The sequence below is a fragment of the Pseudomyrmex gracilis genome, unplaced genomic scaffold, assembly GCF_002006095.1.
Source record: "Pseudomyrmex gracilis isolate BER0280 unplaced genomic scaffold, ASM200609v1 scaffold_763, whole genome shotgun sequence".
Taxonomy (NCBI): Eukaryota; Metazoa; Arthropoda; class Insecta; order Hymenoptera; family Formicidae; genus Pseudomyrmex; species Pseudomyrmex gracilis.
The window spans coordinates 40,459-62,122 of NW_018021347.1; the positions used below are offsets into that span (position 1 = coordinate 40,459).

At 32.6% G+C, this 21,664-nt stretch overlaps 1 protein-coding gene across 5 annotated transcripts; it reads right to left on the minus strand.

Annotated features, from left to right (window-relative positions):
• Positions 1-1,304: 1,304 nt before the first annotated feature.
• Positions 1,305-20,237, minus strand: LOC109861439 (cytochrome P450 4C1-like). 5 transcript variants are annotated; one of them, XM_020441080.1, is made up of 13 exons: positions 19,920-20,237; positions 16,971-17,269; positions 16,730-16,839; positions 16,278-16,368; positions 12,524-12,709; positions 10,528-10,621; positions 9,955-10,057; positions 6,175-6,280; positions 2,667-2,773; positions 2,486-2,554; positions 2,073-2,241; positions 1,733-1,912; positions 1,305-1,663 (listed from the first exon to the last, which is right to left on the minus strand). In XM_020441080.1, exons 2-13 carry the CDS (start codon positions 17,131-17,133, stop codon positions 1,503-1,505), a joined length of 1,539 nt encoding a protein of 512 aa, XP_020296669.1. In that variant the 5' UTR covers positions 17,134-17,269; positions 19,920-20,237; the 3' UTR covers positions 1,305-1,502. The 5 variants fall into 5 exon arrangements, with proteins under 5 accessions (XP_020296669.1, XP_020296673.1, XP_020296668.1 ...); XM_020441084.1 differs by having other exon boundaries at positions 16,730-16,836; positions 19,833-20,237; XM_020441079.1 differs by having other exon boundaries at positions 19,833-20,237.
• Positions 20,238-21,664: the final 1,427 nt, after the last annotated feature.

Genomic DNA, 21,664 nt, shown 5'->3' on the forward strand with positions numbered 1-21,664 from the left:
ATGCTACTTGGGTAGAGAATACATTTTATGAACTTAATGTTACTTTATATATATTCGTAACAAATATATTTTTTGTATTTTTTAATAGGTATATTTAAATAGCTGGTATATCTAGTGTTAATAGGCCGTTGCGTGAGTTATTAGTTTGCGTTATGTTTTCGGGATGTTATCCCCGAGTGTCAGACGAGAGACAAGCTGAAAACGCTGGTACGTTAAGCCTGTTCTACATTGATTGCAAGCGCAAACGCAAGAAACAGGTCTAATAGAATTGACTAATCGTATTGATCAAATCAGCCAATTGACCAGCGTGATTGGTCAATTCTACGAGATCTATACCTTGCGTTTGCGCTTGCGATCAATGTAGAACGGGCTTTAAAAAGCTCTACTCCTGTTGCGCACTCAACGGCTAGTGCAAGTAGCAGCCAAGATCAATCTGGTGTCAAAGTGTTGTGGCTCGCGTCTCAAATTCCAGAGTTTAGCGGAAATCAAGACGAGAATGTAAACCAGTAGATTTGCAGAGTGAATACGATAGGACAAGTGCATGGTGCAACAGACGGTGTGGTTTTATTGGCCGCTGCAAACAGGCTCACGAAAAATGCAAAAAAATGGTACGACATACAGACAGGTGTGATGATCAAGTCATGGACAAATCTAAAGACTGAGTTAGTGAAAATTTTTGAAAGAAATTTGTCGTTCTATCGAGCAATGCAAAAAGCGGAATTAAGAAAGTGGATCACTTCAAAAGAGACATTTAATCAAAACGCGATTAATAATTATCGTTATTGCACCAGTTAAATCTTTCGAAGAGTGATGCCATCCATTTAATTAGTGGCATAAATCAAAGTTCTCTCAGAGTAACCACCCTCGTGGTAGCGGACGAGTCACTCAACATCTTCCTCGAGAAAATGCAGTGTGTAACCGAAGGTGTGTCAGACTTTGAAAAAAATCACTGCCGGTGTCAAATGCGGTCAAGAACAAAGAGTTAATGTTTAGGAATTGCGGAAAGAAGGAGCATGAAACAAAATCATGCAAATCAGAGACGGTTTGCTTTTATTGCAAGGCGACGGGATATAGGAAATTCGAATGTCCAAAGGCAGGTACGAGATCGGTGGCGCAAAGCGCGCAACCACAGAGGGCGCAACCAGCAGCTTCAGTGATCGAAATTGAGACGGCGGCGGCTTCTCAAGATGAGGCAACTAGCGAGCTGCCTTCTGAAAAATTAACCACATCTTGAACAAATTGTCGAATTTAAATCGAGCGAGCTAAAGACATTAAATCAAAACACAGCAAAACCTCAAAAAATGTGAAGTCGTAAAAAGAGATACGTCTCATTATGTATATTTTTATGTATATTTATATCAAATTATATTTTTATGTATTTTTATATATATTTATATTAAGTTATATTTTTATGCATTTATATATGTAATATTATCTCAATAAATGTTTATAAAGAGATATTGAAGTTGTCTCTTTCCTTTCCCTAATTTTGCTGATATTATTTATTTGATCGGGATAAATTTTATATGAAGTGGATAAGCAGGATGAAGTATCAAATCAATATTAATCCGAAGGTTCTTCAAGTTATCAACAGGCTCCAAGTAGAAATGATGCACTAGAGAAGCGACTATAGTCTTCATTTCGTACATAGCAAACCGTTGACCTGCCGCAAACATGCAATGAATTAGAAAAACTGTTTTCTCATAAAAAAAAGACGAAGTGCGTAATTTACCTATGCAATTCCGTGGTCCCGCACTAAACGGTAAGTAGCAATAAGGATGACGATTTTGCACTTGATCGGGCAAAAATCGATCCGGATCAAATACGTCTGGGTGCGGCCAAAAGTTAGGATCTCTATGGACGCCATAGATATTAAGATGCACAATTGTGTTAGCTGGCACTGTATACGACTCTATTACAGACAAAAAATAATATTTATATAAGTATGTGTGTGTGTGTGTGTGTGTGTGTGTGTGTGTGTGTGTATACACTTACGTACATTGCAGTAACATGTAACGTAACATAATTTATGTAGACATATTAAAAATCCGTTGCGCAACACTAATACGTACGGAATTTTATATCTTCTGAAAGAACGCGCGATATTAAATGCACACTTGGATACAATCGCATCGCTTCCTTCAAGCATCTTTCTAAATACGGTAGCTTTTGTAAGGACGCCATAGTTAATTTTCCTTCATTCTCTTCCATCACACCGTTTATTTCAGTTCTAACACGATCCTATATATTTTTGAAAGTTGTGTTATTCTGCTGCTTTTACTTAAAAATGTTTTTATAAAAACTTCTGAGATTTTACGAGAGCATTATCTGTATTTATTTCTAATAGATATATTTTCTACTCTTGTTAAAATTAAATACAGAGAAAATATATCACAACAAAATAGTTTCATAAAAATCCAAACTAAACAAAGACAAACTCTTTATTATATTTTTCTTATTTTTATTTATGTATCACGCGAAATACCTGAATATCCTTGTGCTCAGCTAATAATAACAAACTAAAACACACACCCATTGCCGTAGTATCATGACCCTGTAATTGTACAAGTCTCGTTAATTTATTTATGTATTTCTTAGTATATCTTTTGATACGTTTTCGAAGAATATAGTAAAAATATATGTATATGCATAAGACATAAACATGCCTCGAACATAAAGGTGTCGACTTCTTCTCTGATGTCCGAATCGGATATTTGATTTTCTCGAAATGCCGCTATTAAAAGATCCAACATAGCGAGTCGCTTTTTTTGAACTAACTCAAAAAATAAACACAGTTTATACGATGCTTGGAATTTCATATTTTTTACATATTTTAATATATTTGTTTGTAAATTAAATTAAAGTAAACCGTAGAAGCTATAAACCACTAATAGATAATATTTAATGAACATCAATTTTAATCGCAAAATATATAAACGGTAATAAGAGTCGTACGCTGGATGTTGTGGCGGAAATATGTATATGCAGAGTGTCCCGTAATTGCCGTACAATCTCTCGTGGACAGATAGAGAGTTATATTAAGGTTATATCGAGTCAAAAAGTTCTTGTAAAGAACTTTTTCTTTACAAGAACTTTTTGACTCAATATAACCTTTTTTCACTTTGCAAGATTCGCGATAATTACCGAGATTAATTAATAAAGATCTGCGAATGAGCGTGCATCTTCTATGGAAGACAGCCCGGCGCGCTTCGCGGTTACCTTTTATTATTTTATGTATATGTGTAGTATATGTAACACCATAAGGGCGCGAAGCGCGCCAAGCTGTCTTATGCACGCTTATTTGCAGATTTTTATTAATTAAGATCTCGGTAATTATTGCGAATCTCGGAAAGTTGTGAAGGACTTTTTGACTCAGTATAATCCTTTCTACCTGCTCACAAGAAATTGTACAGCAATTACGGGACACCCCGTATATGTATACATATACAGGATATTCCATTTTTTAAAATATCCACTAAAATATTTTAAAAACACTGCATTAAATCGACAAATGTTTCAAATCAAAGTTTTATGACTTTGAGGGGGACATAAGATGGTACCATTGATTTGACCTTGAGTTGCATTGTCAAAGTCAAGGTCACATCGATTTTTTTAGATGGAACTTCCTATTTTTTATTGCAGATTCTTATAACCTAACTCAAGAACTTTCCAAAACACTATAATAAAGTTTAAATAAAAAGAATTAAGGAAATGGCAATAACAAGCTAACAGTAACACCAGATGTTCGGGTACAATTCTTTTATAATTCTAAGATTTTAAAAAAGTTTTACCAAACGTTTTGATCCACTATGGGATCTTCTTCAGTGTTTTAATAAAAACTTACAAAATAATAATGATCTATTCAAGATCATGAAGAATATGGATAAGAAAAGATACGCTACATAGATATTCGGTATGAGAAAAAGAGAGACGGAAATGGCAGTCACGTAGTTGTCAGTATTACGCAACAGGACGCAAACCGTCTTCCCGCTTCGAATGTAACTGACAGACTTGTGTCATTTATATTTCGTAGCGATGGAATAGAAAGAGATAATAGAATAACATGTGCATACAAAGACAGCATATAGGCTGCGTTCGGGCAGCGCGCTATCCACGTTATTGTATTCCGTCGCTACGACGCGACAGACTGAGCTGTCCTTACGCTGGATGCTGATTAGCGGATTTTTATTAATTAATATTTCTTTATTAATTATTGCGAATCTTGCAAAGTGGTATAGAACTTTTCGTCTTAGAATAACCCCTCTATCTACCTACGAGCGGTTAGACGGCAATTATGAAACACCCTGTATACATATTTCCGCCACATCTAGTGTACGACTTTTATTATTGTTTATATATTTCGCGTTTAGAAATCTCAGAGTCTAACAAGGGGAAGTCGCGACGTTGTACCAATCGATTTGGACGAAATTTATAAGATCGATAGATGACAATGTGGAGTATTGCAGGATAAAATAATAAGACGCACTACTCAAGCATTCGCGAGAAAATCAAATTTGAAAATTTCGAGTTACTTTATAAAGATATTAAACAGATCGTTTAATCGAAGATCGCGTAGCGTAGCGATAGTGTACTAGGTTAGGTTAGGTTAGGTTAGGTTAGTAGTACTCGATGCTGGTTCGAGTCTCGATATACTTTTTTTTCTCTTCAAAATTCTACAATATAATCTAAATGTAAGTAATACGTTTTTTATTTATTTATTGCATGTTATAAAAGTGCTTTGTTTTGCATAAAAAATTCGTGATTTAAAACATACGGTAAAAATAAATAGATTAATTCTAATTACTATTTAATTGTGTTCATAAAAAGCGGATAAATAAGTGTACGCAATATGTAAAAATATATACAACATGTTTTAAAGCATATTCTTATGTTTACAAGAAGCGACAGGAGTGTTCGGTCCAAGGTACAACAAGCTACCGATAAATTTTTTACTATATATACAAATGTCGTGGTAACATCTTTGAAGTCCGGAAAACTTACAACAAATCTGTATACACAATATTTAAAAGAAATATTATCACCATATGTAAACAAAGAAAACTTTCTTTTAATAATAGATTCGTGGTCCGGTCAAACTAATCCTGCATTATATTGTTTATTATCCCATCTAGTTCCAATAAATAAAACATGTTGCGTATATTTTTACATATTGCGTACAATTATTTATCCGCTTTTTATGAACACAATTAAATAGTAATTAGAATTAATCTATTTATTTTTACCGTATGTTTTAAATCACGAATTTTTTATGCAAAACAAAGCACTTTTATAACATGCAATAAATAAATAAAAAATGTATTACTTACATCTAGATTATACTGTAGAATTTTGAAAAAAAAAAGTATATCGAGACTCGAACCAGCAGCGTCGACGCTACTAACCTAGTACGCTATCGCTACGCTACGCAATCTTCGGTTAAACGATCTATTTAACATCCTTATAGTGTAACTCGAAATTTTCAAATTTGATTTTCTCGCGAATGCTTGAGTAGTGCGTCTTATTACTTTACTTTGCAATACCCTACATAGTCATCTATCAATCTTATAAATTTCGTCCAAATCGATTGGTACAACGTCGCGACCTCCTCTTATAAGATTTTTTATTAATTATAAATTTTAATAATTGTGATACATTTTTATCATTTTTTTGTCTTTTGATCATTATTAGCCAATTAGCACAAGTAAATCAAAACCATTTCTATTTCTTCTTGCATGACAGTTTAAAAAATTATAGAAACATAGATAATGTATGATATTATTAACAAAAGTCCTGCTTTACGTATTTTTATATCAAATATGAAAAACACATATAGGTGTTTCTTGTCATGGTCTTTGAAAATTTGTTTAAATGATAAAGTAATTTATGCACAATAACATAAAATTTAAGTCATAATTAATCTAAAATTTATAAGATAGCTTATGGCTTATAGTTTCTATTTAATTTGAAGTACTTTTTAATAGCTTGGTTTTCTTCATCTACGTTTTTTTAATTTATCTTCTATATAGTGTAAGTAAAATATTAAACAAAATTTAATAGATGTAGCAAAAACAATTAGATGCTCTGTTGTGTTAATATTATCTCACTCAATTATTGTCTCATCTTGTATACCCCTATTAAGTTTCAATAACAACATCATCTGATTGTGGTACGTACTTCCAGTCACTTCTACGTCATCTGTTTCTATCAATCTATTACTTCCAATGTTTTTTAAATATCGGCCTTCTGTGCGTTTATGATAAAGTTTTCTTTCCATAATGACCTACACAAATAAAGAAAGTACGTTTTATAGTAATTATAATTAATTAAAATTAATTAATTCTTTATTTAATTTTACTTTTTGTTATACAGAGTGGGGAAAAAGGTGGGAACCCTAAAATAACTCAAGAAATAATGTTTTTGAAAAAAATTGTAATTACAAAAGTTGAGGATTTTGAGAGAAGAATACAACGATGACCTTTAACTTGACTTAAGGGTCAAATTTAGAAGTCATTTCAAGATTAAAATAAAATTTTTAAATAAGAACTCTTATTTCTGATACCGGAAATGAAAAGAACAGAAATCTTTACGTTCAGACATGACTATATAGTAATCATGTTAAGAGGTCAAATTAAAGGTTACTTAGAGGTTAAAAACAATTAGATTCCGAAATTTCGAGAAAATAAACCAACTAACAAACCATTATTACTAAACCATTAACCATAAACCCTAAACTTCTCAAACCCTCAAATCTCAGACCTTTAAAATTCTCAAAACCTAGACCTTGAAACTTTGAGACTCCAAAATTGTAAACATTTTAATCTCAGAATCCCTTACACCGTAGACCTTCAAGCTCTGAAACCCTTAAACTGTAGATCTTTAAGCCTCGACATTCTCAAATATGACTACATGTCTGAACATAACATTTTCTGGTCTTTTCATTTCCGATAGCAGAAATAGGACTTTCCATTTAAAAATTTTATTTTGACTTTGAAATGATCTCTAAATTTGACCTTAGATCAAGTTTAAAGTCACCGTTTGCATTCCTCTCTCAAAATCCTACACCTTTTATATTTATAATTTTTTTCCAAAAACGTTATTTCTCGAGTTATTTTAGAGTTCCTACCTTCTTCCTATACATAGTAGAAACTCCCGTACCCGAATTAAGAAAAAAACAAGTGGTTAAATAGAATTTTTGGATAATAGAACAATCATTTTATCCCAGATAGCCAAATGTGAAAACTCAATATAAAGCATATCATTGTATAGATTAAGTTGCTCGCCAATTGCTGTTGTGTTGTTTTTATTTAATGCAACAAAAATGTTTTTGTCAATTCAGTATCGATATGCTGAGTTTTATTATCAATCAATTGTTGTAGCCAATGTTTATGACAAGTGAGTCAGCAATATGTGAGCAATATGTGAGCAATAATTGTTATTCATAAGTTGAGAAAAATAGTATAAGTTTATTGCCAATGAGTTGTTGGGAACTTGCTGTTATTATATCTTGTAAACTGTTGCTGGCAAGAATATACTGAAAAGAGGATACACCCTTTTGTTATATTGCTGAAAACATATGAGCAATATTTGTGGCAAGTTGCCAATAATTTGCACTTAGTTGGCTATCTGGGATGCATTACTCTTTATTTATTCAAATTGAAATCAACAAAAAAAGTTGCTTCAAAATTTAGTTTTGTGCAATATTTAAAGATTCTATATCTTTTTGGCTGCTAAGTCACATAAGTTTTTAGATATACTTCCAAATGACTCTTGCTCTCAATCAATCTGAAATTTTACGCAAAAATAGTGTTTGATATGACAAACAAAGTGCACGTGGTTCCTTCTTCGGGAAATGAAACCCATATTTTTATGATAAAAAATCTAAATTGACTAAAATTGACTTTTTTTTTATATTATTCATACTGAAATTTGTCTAAATAGAGACATTCAGCAATAGGTTAAGTAAGTTAATGATTTGCACGGATGGATCAGTGACCACTCCGTATATATAATATAATCAGCTCATATGAGCAGAGATGCCAGATTCTGAACACTTGGTAGCATGCGGTAGCATGGAGGGGATGCGCACACAACCTCAGATCGTGTACGTGTGCGATCGCGCCCAAAGTCTCGAGCGCACACGTACACGATCTGAGGTTGTGTGCGCATCCCCTCCATGCTACCGCATGCTACCAAGTGTTCAGAATCTGGCATCTCTGCATATGAGTAGATCTTGCAGTGCTTTTCTCTTCAGTCTATAAAAAGTTGTCTTAGCATCTATCAATCTATGGACCAACTTGTTGGGGTGAGATAAAATTCTTTCTTTATATTGCCTGAAACGTGTGACAATTTCCTCCTTGACAGTAGGAATGCCTAAATCCTTATGTAGACTATCGTTAGAGATGTACCAAAGAGCGTCAACAATTAGACGGATAGTTTTCGATTGAAATCTTTGAAGGATTTCCAAGTTTGAATTTGCCGTGATTTCCCACAGCTGAAGACTATGTCTAGGTATGTGTCCAGATTGGGTTGAGAATACATTTATATAAGAATAATTTGTTTTCCATTGAGAAATAGAAATTTCTGTTCATAAATCAATCAAGACTGCGCATTTTCAGTCCAAGAGTTTTTCGCTTCGTAAATATATGCCTTCTTCAATTAAGGCGTCTGTCCATATACATTCCTAGATATTTGACTTTATTTGCGTGAGGTATTTGAATTCCATGGAGATTAACACGTAGGCAGGAGTCTCTTTTTGTGGTAAAAGTATTATAATATGAACAGATTTGGTCTCATTTGCGAGAGAATACGCCAATCCTTAAGCCAATTGGATATTGTGTCAAGGCTAATTTGAAGTATTGTAGATGCTTTGATCGGACACTTGTCTATTGCCAATATCGCAGTGTCATCGGCAAAAATGATAACAACGCCTTCGCTAACTGGCAGGTCAGAACTATATAATAGATATAAAGTGGGATCCAGCACGCTGTCTTGAGGAACTCCAGCTTTAATTTTGTGTGTGTTATAGCATCTCTTTATTTAACCTGAAAATGTCTATTGCTCAGATAAGATCTAATAAAAATATAATAGTTTTTAGGAAGAACAATCTTGGTTTTGTATAGCAAGCCCTCGTGCCACACGCGTTCAAAAGCTTGGGTTATATTCAAAAAGACAGCAGAGCAATATTGTTTGCGTTTAAATGCAGAATGAATTCTTACAACCAGTCTATGTACTTGTTCAATCGTGCTAATTATTGTTTATGCCTAAAGCCAAATTGATGATCTGGCAAAAGCCCGTTTTGTCGGATCAGAGGAGCGTAAGTCTTTTTAGAAATATTATATTTTATATAGTATATATATATATATATATATATATATATTTAATTTATTACACAACAAAAATCCAGCGTAACGCTCCTATAACCATTCAAAATTTCGCATGTTATGATTACGATTTAATCGGCTGAACACAGGAAAATATGTACTATTGACAGCTCACAAGAATTCGCTCTACCCACAAGCTAACAGACGCGAGAAACAAGGGCATCGTCCGTCCGCTCCACCCAATCTTCTCTACTAGATAGGTTCTGTCGAAGCGGTGGGGATATGCCCACAAGCGAGAACATGTCTGTGAGCTCACACAGTTCTCGCTTGTGGGCATATCTCCATCGCTTCGACAGAACTTACTTAGTAGAGGAGATTGGGTGGAGCGGACGGACGATTCCCCTTGCCTCTCGCGTCTGTTAGCTTGTTGGTAGAGCAAATTCTTGTGAGCTGTCAATAGTACATATAAATATATTGCATATAAACATCGCTACAAAACGTTGTTCGGACAGAACGTAAAAAATGGAATGTTAGAATATTAAATTATTCGAATATATGTATAATAGGGGTTCGGATACTAGAGTCTCTACTGTAATCAAAAAAAGTACAATATTATACACAATATTATACACACTTTTTCAGTAAATCCATGTAATATCTTTAAAGTTTTAGCTTGCTTTCTACCTGTTGGCGATAATGCAAACATCCAATCGAGATACAGCCAGGGAGATAGTGATCTGCGTATCGAAATTATATTAAATTTATTGGCATTTTATTAAAAAGATAGGAAGAAGGTAATAACGAGCTACACCTGATATTCGGGTAAAATTCTTCTTTAATCTAAAGATTTTTTAAAAAAAAAAGATACAAACGTTTTGATTCACTATGGGATCTTCTTCAATGTTTCTACATAAAAAAAATACAAAAATGCATGATCTATTCGCGACGATAAAGAAGAATATGGATACAGAAGAGATACGCTACATACTCAGTTTGAGGAAAAAGAGAGAGGGGGAAGTAGCAACTAAGTAACCATCATCTTTCTCCTTCAATGCCATACAACTTTTGTCTGAATTATTTTTTCAAAAACTCTTCTCTTTTTCGATATATTTACATGTATTGAATAAAATAGTCTACTCTGTATACATATATACACATATACATACATAGATATCTCATAATTAAAAAAAGTATCCGCCTAAATTACCTGTAAATAAAATAGCGACCCATATCCTCTACTGATTTTCGATACTGTTCCTTGAACGTGTCAAAATTATGCAAAGAAATACCCATGGCGCTTTCTAAAAATATATTTATTACAAGTATATTATAACATAAACAATATATGTAAATTTGATTATGTAAAAATTATCATTACAGTTTTTCCACATTAACCTTTCAGTGCCAGATATAGGTCTCCTAGACAAAAGTTTTAAACTGATGTTTCTACTAGATATTAGTTTAGCGCAATATCTGAAGGCCATGAAAAAAAACTTCAGGACTTTAGACAATGATAGAGGTCGTTAACAGCGTCATCTGTTTAATAGCTTTGCGAAATTTGAAGTTTGAAGTGCGAAAAGGGCCTGAGAGACCCAAGTCTGGACAACACGTTGGCATTTCGAAAAGTAAGTAAATTGTTTTTCACAGAGAGAGAGTTTGACTACTTCTAATATATTAAATAATTGTTGTTTTTTTCATAAGTTTATCAAAATATATATATATATTGTTACGCGGCGGTCACCGCGTATGTGTCGCGGGAGCCGCGTGAACGGCGTGCGCTCGGCGTGATTGTTCGTCGCCGGGCGACAGAGTTGTGTAGAGAAACGAATCGCGGACGCTGTCACGACGCGTTACAGACGATCCTGTAATTTCTGTAATAATTTGTAGCTTAATAAAGTGTTGTTAAGAGAACTCACGTCTTCTCATTCCCGCGGTCGTGTGCGCGAATCGCGGAGATCGGCGGGACAGAACCGCTACCGCGAGCGTAATAATATATTTATAGCGATTTAGTTATCATGGCGCGCAGAAACATTTTAAACATTTCTTCGAAATTACTAGAGATATTTTCAATTTGTTTTTTTATCGACGTAGAATTGTTCAAAATTTCTATTTAAAAAAAGAGTATGTTCAAATATTGATTTATTGCTAAAATAGTGCATGTCAAAGTTGGGCACTAAAATAATGCATTCTTCACAAAACGTTCCAAAAAGATTTTTGTAAAATTGTTTTTAATTTTACAATTTTTAGAAGACACTTTTGTCCTTGAAAATACGAACGAATCTCTATAAAACTGTGTTGGAATGTTGTAAAAATCTGAATTACAAAAACAATTATGAAGTTTTAAACAAAATCCTTTTATGATACAATGAAAAAATCAAAGAGTCTATGATCCAGGTTGAAGATGGCTCTTTGGTTTTTTCATTGTATTATAATTTGTTTGATCAAAGGACTGTTATTAATATTAAAAAGCCTTTTTTCGAAAAAAAATTGTCAGGTTTTTCTTTAAACGCTTATATCGTCGAGATTACTAAAGATTTTTCTTAATCTTTTCTCGTTTTTTTATTGACGCAAAATTATTCAAAAAAGAAATCATTGAAAAAATATTGTTTTTTTGCGGAGATATTCGAACTTAAGTCGCGTAACTTAAAGTTGGTCTAGTGGACAGACCCACTAGTTTGGACAACTTGTAGATCATTTTTTATGTCTGGCACTGAAAAATTAATACCCAGATAGCCAAATGTGAAAACTCAATATAAAGCATATCATTGTATAGATTAAGTTGCTCGCCAATTGCTGTTGTGTTGGTTTTATTTAATGCAACAAAAATGTTTTTGTCAATTCAGTATCGATATGCTGAGTTTTATTATCAATCAATTGTTGTAGCCAATGTTTATAACAAGTGAGTCAGCAATATGTGAGCAATAATTGTTATTCATAAATTGAGAAAAATAGTATAAGTTTATTGCCAATGAGTTGTTGGGAACTTGTTGTTATTATATCTTGTAAATTGTTGCTGGCAAGAATATACTGAAAAGAGGATACACCCTTTTGTTATATTGCTGAAAACATATGAGCAATATTTGTGGTAAGTTGCCAACAACTTGCACTCAGTTGGCTATCTGGGTAATATCTTTTTGTATTTTAAATGTTTTTAAAATAATATAATTTTACACATAGAAATAACAGAAAATATCATATATTACCGCTTATTGCGTTTAGTGTATGTTTGCTAAGAAATGGGACTAAATTTTTTATAACTGGTCCTTTACTATCTTTTAGAGAGTTTATCATACGGTTACTCTCTTCAATGAAAATGTCAACAAATTGTCGCAATATAGTAAAATGAAACGTAGGTGTTAATATTTTTCGTCGAGTGTGCCATTTGCTTCCTGATGAAAAACCAAGAACATCAGATTAAAAGTTATGTTTTGTATCATTTATCTCAGTAAACTATTCTCTTTTGTACATAATATAATAATTACCATATATAATAATTAGTGTGTACAAAGTAAGCGTAACGCGATATGATGCTTAATAACGCGAACCACCTCGTGCCTCTTGATTCTCTTTTTCTAACTCACACTTCCTGTCTTTTTTTTTCTTCTTTCAACGTGCTCGTATATGTATGCCATCTGGTATACATATAGCAAACATACATGTACACAATTTGGTTGCACGACGACCATAATGACGTTTTTGAATGTAAATTTTACACTCATTTTTGTTTATCTTTCATTATCTCCGTTTAAAAGCCACAAACCAAAAAAACGCAAAAATACATTTAAAAAAATGTTTTATTCTGAATCAATTAAGACTAAAACGAAATTGATCGGTTCAGTTACTGAAATATTGTTCTGTAAAAATCTCCGCTCTTTTTTATTATCTGAATTTCGTGAAATATAAGAGGCACGGTGTGCTTTGCGCAATTCGAGAGTTACTTTGTTGCGCGGGAACTTGGCGCGAGGCAGTAAGGTAAATGTCTCTTTTGTGATCATTTAAGATTCTTGCATGAGTTAATAAAAAATAAAAATATTTTAGAGTAATTAAAATGGAAAAACAATTATACCGAACTCAAGAATATTCATTTTTGTATCGAAAAATGTCTTTTACTCAAATTTTAAACATAATGTAAAAATTATTAAAAAGAAAATTGCAGACTATGTAAATGTACNCATTAGTGACCGCATGATTTAAATTTGACCCTATTAGTGACCGCCATCTGCCCCGATTAGTAACCGGTGCATCAAATCGAATATACCGGTTATTAACCGGTATGTCAGATTGAATGTACCAATTGGTAACCATTTATTAACCATAGTGACCGGCAGTTTAATACAAAACATACGATGTTTCAAGAAATTGGAACAACCGAGGTCCTAAGTGACCTAACCTAACTTAACCTAACCTAACTTACAGTGATAGCGTTGTCACTGACTTTTTTCTCGAGCATACAGTAAACATTTTTCTGTTTACTTGTACAAATACAACTTATACACGCCTAGAAGCGTATAAAGATGAATGTTAATTATGTTTTTTTGGAAAAAAAGCAGTGAAATTTACTCTTATAATTTGTTTTTTTGAGCCTAGTCACAAATGACGACATGCGTGTTTTATTGTCTCTATTTGTATTGGTCGCTTATATACTCAATACTACCAACTTTCTATTAATTAACAATTAATTATTAACATTTATTAATCATTTACTATTATACTCACACATAATTACACAAAATGTCTTTTACAAATTGTTTTTAATAAAATTAATAAAGTTGTCACTGTGTTGTGACAAGCACCTCACCTATCCACATAGCATCGACGCAAACGTTTCCCGATAATTGCAAAGTTTTTAATGTTAAAATTTTTATAAACATTGTAAAATACATTTTTGAAACCATGCAGGTTTTGCCTGCTTAATCATTCTCCAGAAAAGAGTGATTAATTAATTAATCACTCCACGTTTCTTATACGTTTCTACGAAATCGGACCGCAATTTAAAAAGCGAACAATTCGACGTTTCCGCTATGTTACTACGTTTTAGAGACTTTTAACGAAACGTTGCTAAGTTTCGGAAAACCCGTTGCAGAAATGTTTGTGCTACTAACGATGCTATGTGGATATTAACGTGTAGACAAACCAGTAGTTAACTAGTAGAAACTGGTTATAAACCAGTTTATTACAACCGGTTACCAGTTGGCACGCAAAAATGCAACAGTTTCCAATACGTTTACACGACAGATTGACAACAAACAGTAAGCAGGGTTGTCGACCGCGTTGACAACAGATTGACCACAGATTGACAAAACAAACGCGACAGATCTGTCCAACTATTACATTAGCGATAAAATACATGCTACGCATGTATAGAAGTGTCAAACGCAAATTTTTTATTTTGTGCTATGCTTATATTGCATTTATTGCTATTATGTCTAAAACTTTGAGATAGCCAAAGAGTGATAAATATTAGATCAATGATTACGTTCAGAAAACTCAACAGTTGCACAACGGTTCAGAGATGATCACTTGTGATAGAACTATTCCTCAAAATCTAAATTGGTTTGAAAAGTATGATTCAATCGTAAGTGATCATCTCTCAACCGTTGTGCAACTGTTGAGTTTCTGAACGTAACCAATCTGAATAGAAAACCATTTTGCAACACACATTAGTATGTTTATTATAAAATATTAATTTATTATTATATGAATTTATGCACTTATTTATAAATGTAATGAATTATTCTCATATTTATTGAGTAAAATAAAACAATGGGTGCTTTCCAGCTATGTACACAGTCGACACTGTGTAATACAGTATCCACTAGTGTAAATGAAACACACTGATATGCTCTTTCTCACGCTAATAAACAGTATGTTAGGTTACATTTAATATTTTCAATTTTCTCGGAAATCTGACGTGGTAGGTCAATTTCGCCTTTAGATTCGTTTTCCGTGACTAAAATTCCATTAGAAAACACTTTGTTTATTCAAGTTTCAAAAATGTGTTGAACAGTGTAATCAGCATATATTAAAAAATTTGTTCGCGTTGTAAAAATGCAATTTAAATGATATTTAATAATAATAAGAAAAGTATTTTTATTCACTGTTGCAGGTACATTGCATTGCAACATTTTTAGTACAATAATAATTTAAATAAATAATAAATGAAATGTTCCCGATAGCCAAATGATAGCAGTATGCCAGCAGTATGCACGCAGGTTTAATCAGCACTTTGCACCAGATTCCACTCAGCTGTGTCATCATAGTGAGTGAATTATGGGCACGATATGTAAAGAAAATAACACAGCAAAAATATAGAAATAAATGAAGAATGAAATGACAATAGCACGTTATGCTTCAAATTTGCTACATTTTTTGAGCAAGTTCTGCTTGATTGATGCAATAATATTTGCATCACGGCATGACACATTTATATTCTCTTTTTTTCTGTTTTTCTGTCAACACTAGTTGAAATAACAGATTATGTTTGAATGTTGGCTACATTGTACTGGCATAATGTGTTATTGCAGACTTTGCAAGTCCGCGAGTGATCATAAATAGAGACATTCACCTTACCGTGCTTTTTGATTTTGGACCTCTTATTTTTTAATTTGAAAAAAATTTTAATTAGTCGAGTGATATTAATATATTCACAGCCGGCGATTTTAGAGCGAGACCTGAATAGAGATCCGCTGCTTACAATTTTCAAACGTCTATAGCTGAAGGTCGCACAGTTTTGCTATTTAAATGGATGTAAATACACATCATATTACACTTATATGTTTATTAAACACTAAACGTAGATTTTAAAATGACGTAAACCTACGCGGCTTTAGGCTAAATACTTTAAAATGACGTAAAACCATGTCATCATCGCTTTAATTGCGTTTAATGATTTATTATTTAATAGTATTGATTATAAAATTATTAAAAACTATGTTTAGATTACTTTTGTTATATTACCTTTGCTGATAAGAAGACCGTCATTAAGCCACGGACGTAACAAATCGTACAGTTTACTTTTTTCGTTATGTTTTGTACTACTTAAGACTTTCTAAAATTGCGAAAAGAAATGACAGTGAAAATATCAAGATTTTCAGATATTTCAACTTAACATATAAACATTTATTTTTAAAATTATTTTATTTTATGTATATATATTCTCAATTTTAAGTCATTTTGTCTCACTTAGAATATAAATGACAACATTTACTGCGTTTAGCAGAACAAGTTGCTTTATAGCAAAGAACGTGATTAACTCTTGTTTGTAGAATCAGTTAATTAAGTGTTATCAAGTGTTTAGACAAAACGACAACTCAGTAATAAGTATTTTGAACGCGACAATTAATCTCTAAGTCACTAGATTGTCAATATATGATTGCACAAAGAAGTATATTTCTTTTATATCTTAGTACTTCCAAATCATCTGGATGACGAATCATTACAGCAGCTATAGGACCTGCCCATATTTTTGTAACGGGATATATTTTGTCAGCAAAATAATGCATAGTATGCCATATATCTTCTGAAAAATGTACTAAATGTAAATAATATTCTGATAAAAGTTTAACATTTAAAAGTTTTTGATTATATTTTTATTTTTTTAATTTGTAATTTTTGAAATTCTTTGTATTAAAAGAAGCATATAATACTTACCTTGTGAACCTTGCAATAAAAATATCGAACCGAAAATCGGAATACTTGGTAAACCTGGTATAAGATCTATAAGTCGTCCACTTCGCTTATGATGCATATAATAATCAAACAGTATTATGAAAACAATCAAAAATAATAACAATAATATTATTGTTATAATCATGTTTTGGAGTGTAAAATGGTTCAAGTAGATTCGATGTACTCCAAATTTGTTCTGTTATAAATGTCTTTTTCGCGCACGTTTCAAATTATGATAATTTTTCTTTCCCTTAAGTCCGTGTGATTTTTGTCTTGATGTTCTGTAAATATAATACTTTTTCTTAAAACAAAATATGTTTAAAAAGTATAATAAGTAATATTATAATAAAACGGCTCGAAGAAACAAATTATAAGAAAAAAAAAACCAGAAAGCCTATGGTCCAAGTTAGAGATAGACGTTCAAACGCGGCTGCACTCTGTCTTTAGGTTTTGGTGCGGCCATAAAAACTAGGCACGTATTATACGGTATAATACTTGCTCAACTTTGATGCCCACATAACCATAACGCAGCTAACAATTATACAATTAAACAACAACTATACAAACTATATATTGTACAGTTGTTGTTTAGTTGTATAATTGTTATTATACAAACATTTGTTTTGTATCAAATACAATGTACAATATCTCATGTATAGTACGCTCCCAACCCTGGTCAAGATAATCTTATTTAGATGCGTCTTAATATGATTCATAAATCCATTTAAGCATGAGATTGAGATTACCTTATTCATCATAAATTCACAGTCATTAAAGGCCATCTTATTTCACGCGTACACTGACAAATAAGACTATCTTCTCCAAGACATGTTCAAAGACGTCTTAAGCAACAGCTTTTGTTGGAACAGTTATTACTCATATGTGCATGTGCTTTGACGTTTACAAAGAAATAAATAAGTCTGTAATAATAAATAATTTCCTCCCGCTTGGGGACGTTTCTCTCGCCAGTGTATCAGCCTTTATCACATATTCTTGTTTATTTGTACATGACATGTTACACGAGATGGTCGTTGACGTATTTGTGCTGCTGTTGTGTACTTGTTCATTTTTTATTATGTGACTTTATAATTTTTATTTACAATTTTGACACATAATTTATTATCTTTGACTTTGTTTACATAATTAATTTTGGTTTCCTGAATTAATTTTTCGATTTGACGTTTTTTTGTTTGATGACAGTGCTTACATGCAGTAGCGTGCAATTGTTTTGAAGGTGCGTATAAGCTTTTGATTTTCACCGTATTATACTTTGTTAACTTAAGTTTTACGTGTTTTATACTGGTAATTAATTCTTTGTTAATTTACTGGCTGATGATGATCGGAAATTAATAAACAACGATCAAAACGTCCCAAGAATAAAGCTGATTTTTATTTTAACCACCATCAGTCGATAAAAGGCTAGTTTATTCTATTTTATTTAATAATAAATAAAACTTTGGCATTCTTTTTCTAAAAGAAAGTGACCTATGAAGTTAGTGTTTCTCCTTGCTATAGATCTGTGGCTGTGAGTATGGTGAGTACAGTGAATATCGGAAAGCATCCAAAAACATTTAATATTAGTCACGACTAATAATATTAAACTAAAATAGTATAACTACTTTATAAAAGTGAACCAATATTTCTATTGGCGGATCTAACGGAAATGTTACGGAAATAACCGAATCATAAATAAGCATTGTCTTAAGCACATCTTCGTAAAGACAATCTTATATCAAATAAGAATTACTTAAAGAAGAATTTCTCGACGAAGATCACCTTATATTGCGACTGTGAATTATATCGTTCTTGAGATGATCTTAATTAAATAAGACCATCTTTACCGAGACAGTCTTAAGCATTATCTTGAGCTTCGACTATGAATACTTAGAACCTAGTTTTTCGGCATTTCGGACTTTGTATCGAGATATCTCCGTTGAGAAGGCACGGAGGAAAAAACCGCGAGATAAGTTTTTTCGTGCCTCGATCTCATCTTTCGATTGAGTCTACTACGAACTCGATCGGTTTAACCGTTGTTGAGATCGGAAAAATTCGAAAAGTCTCTCGGCTAAATCTCGCGTATAAGAGGCACTTCGTTTGCGCATATACTTGGCGCGAGGCACTACCGTGCCTCTTGATCTGGCAACGCACAAGCATTTGTAGCATATGTCTTGCCAATTGCTATTTTTGTAATAATATTTGTCACGAGCCATGTATAATATTGAATTGTTCTAGACGTTTCTCACTTATAATTTTTTTCAAGAAAACACTTTTGAGAGCACTTTAGATTTTTTCCAACTTAGCAATATGTCGCATAATACGTCGTCTAATAGGTTATTTGATTAACAAATTTTTCCTTATATTGCAACTATTCTAGAGAAAAAAGCATTTTTCATTGTATTTTGTTAAGTATTAATTATCAAAACAAAATTCAATAAATCAACTAATTATACCTAACTCTAGTTAGGTATAATTAACTAAGTTATAAGCTGTCACAACTGAGTATTTGCAACATTGCCACGATTATCATTCTAACTTGTTTAAATGTACGTGTACAAATCTGTATACTAATATATTATGTAACTTACATATATGTGTATATATTTTTATATATCATTTTCTATATGTTTATTAAAAATTGACTATAATAATCAGCATTTGGTAACAAAAAATTTGTTTGCGTTATAAAAATATACTTTAAATTATATTTAATAATAAGAAGAGAAATATTTTTATCCATTGTTGCAGGTACATTGCACTGATATATTTTTAATAAAATAATAATTTAAATAAATAATAAATGAAATGTATAATATAGCTTGAGAATAAGTAGATAAAAATACATACATTTTAGAAAGGAGCAACTGATCCCGCGGTTTGAGTGCAAAACCTGCTAATATAAAGAGTCTCAAGTTCGAATCCCCCGACTATCACCTTAAGATTTTTTCAGGTCCGGTTTCTTTCACTGAAGTTCATCGATCGATCGGCGAGATGAATCCGGTTTCTAAAGATTAATTTGAGTGAAATTCTCAAGTTAATTTCCTTCTCACAAGACAATGTGCCACTATTTTTGTTTAGTAAGAAATTCTACTTAGATTCTAGATAGAATTTTTCTTTAGATTTTAAATTACACAGCGTAACGAACGCTCACAAGTTTATAGTAAACGCTTAACGCAAACACTATGCAAATTGTTAGGAAGAACGCTTTATATAAACGCTTTTCAAACGTTATGCAATTTCCGCTTTATGAAATCTTTGCTGATTGGTTTGAAATTTACATTAAACTTCCACTCATACAAACAAATGCTTATAAAACTTCTTTTTTTGGTCAGGGATTATCAGGGATGTCAAAGATTATCAGGGGTCGTCAAGATATTAAAATTGTGCACGAGCGCTCAAGCTCAATATCATTTGGCTTTTATCTCAGAATATACATGTATAATGTATACACACGATCCATCGGTGAGCGGAATCAGTGAGACCAAAATCTGTGTGACAAAAACAAATTCTGCGCTTGCGTTAGACAATAGCTGTGATTAGATACAAACAGTAACAATCCCATGTACTACTAACGTATAGTCGGATAGAATATATGGATATCGCGAGCCACTAAAAAGTCAAGTCAAGTTATCAATAATAATGAATAAAAATGTAGTTTTCTTGTTCTTTTTTAAGGCAATTAATTGTAATATATTTTCCTATTAGTTATATACCAAAAGGTACATGTACAGACGGCGTCATTAATTCGAAGAATAGGCGCGGGGATCGGAGGGCAAGCGGGGCGGTTGCTCGTAGCGCCAACGGGCTAAATACTACGTCGTAGTTGTGAACACCCGATTGCTACTAGTTAGTTAGTACGGCGCCCGTTGGCGCTACGAGCAACCGCCCCGCTTGCCCTCCGATCCCCGCGCCTATTCTTCGAATTAATGACGCCGTCTGTACACATGCTTTTTATCAGTAACGACTTAATTAATGACAAAACGAAAATTTATGTATTTATTATTGTCTTCTATGAATTGAAAATCTACAAGGTCGGATATAAGTGTGATAATGGCTACAAGAATTCCGATTTATGCAAATAATAAGCATGCATTGTGGTTAAACATTATTCTCTTTGTGTGGTTATCTTATATAAAGAAAATAAAGTAAAATAAAGATGGAAACAAATATAAAGATATCTTCTGTGTCACAGATGTTGGACTCATGAAGAGAGTTCCCGATATCGTATTATAATATATTAATTTAATAGATTTATGTACATATGGTATATATAAACAGGGTGTCCGACAATTAGTGTAAAATCTCTCATAGGCAGATAGAAGAAGTAAAGCTGTGAGTAGAAAAGTCCTGAACCAGTTGTTTCTATTACATATAATAAAGAAGTAATTATTGAACAAATCAAGTCAATCAGCGCCGACCTTTAGCCGAACGCACGTCAGTGAACCACGCGTCTGGTGGTGTGAGCGCTCCGACTCACTAACGTGCGCCCGGCTAAATATATATTGTATTATATATATATATTAGGGCTGCGGCTTAAATTCGAATAACAGTGTGATTCGGATATCCGGATATTCGAATATAATATATATGTACGAATAAACTTCGATCAACGGATAGTATTCGAATATCCGGATACTTTGTGCAGCGAATAGTACGAATAGCACTATTCGAGTTATTCG

Coding starts and splice junctions, on each gene's coding strand:
- LOC109861439 (XM_020441080.1), bottom strand. CDS start 17,133: ATGATTATAACAATAATATTATTGTTATTATTTTTGATTGTTTTCATA. Junction 10,622..12,523: donor TACACTAAACGCAATAAGCG/GTAATATATGAT, acceptor ATATATTTTTAG/AAAGCGCCATGGGTATTTCT. Junction 1,913..2,072: donor TTCAGAAGATATAAAATTCC/GTACGTATTAGT, acceptor TGTCTGTAATAG/AGTCGTATACAGTGCCAGCT.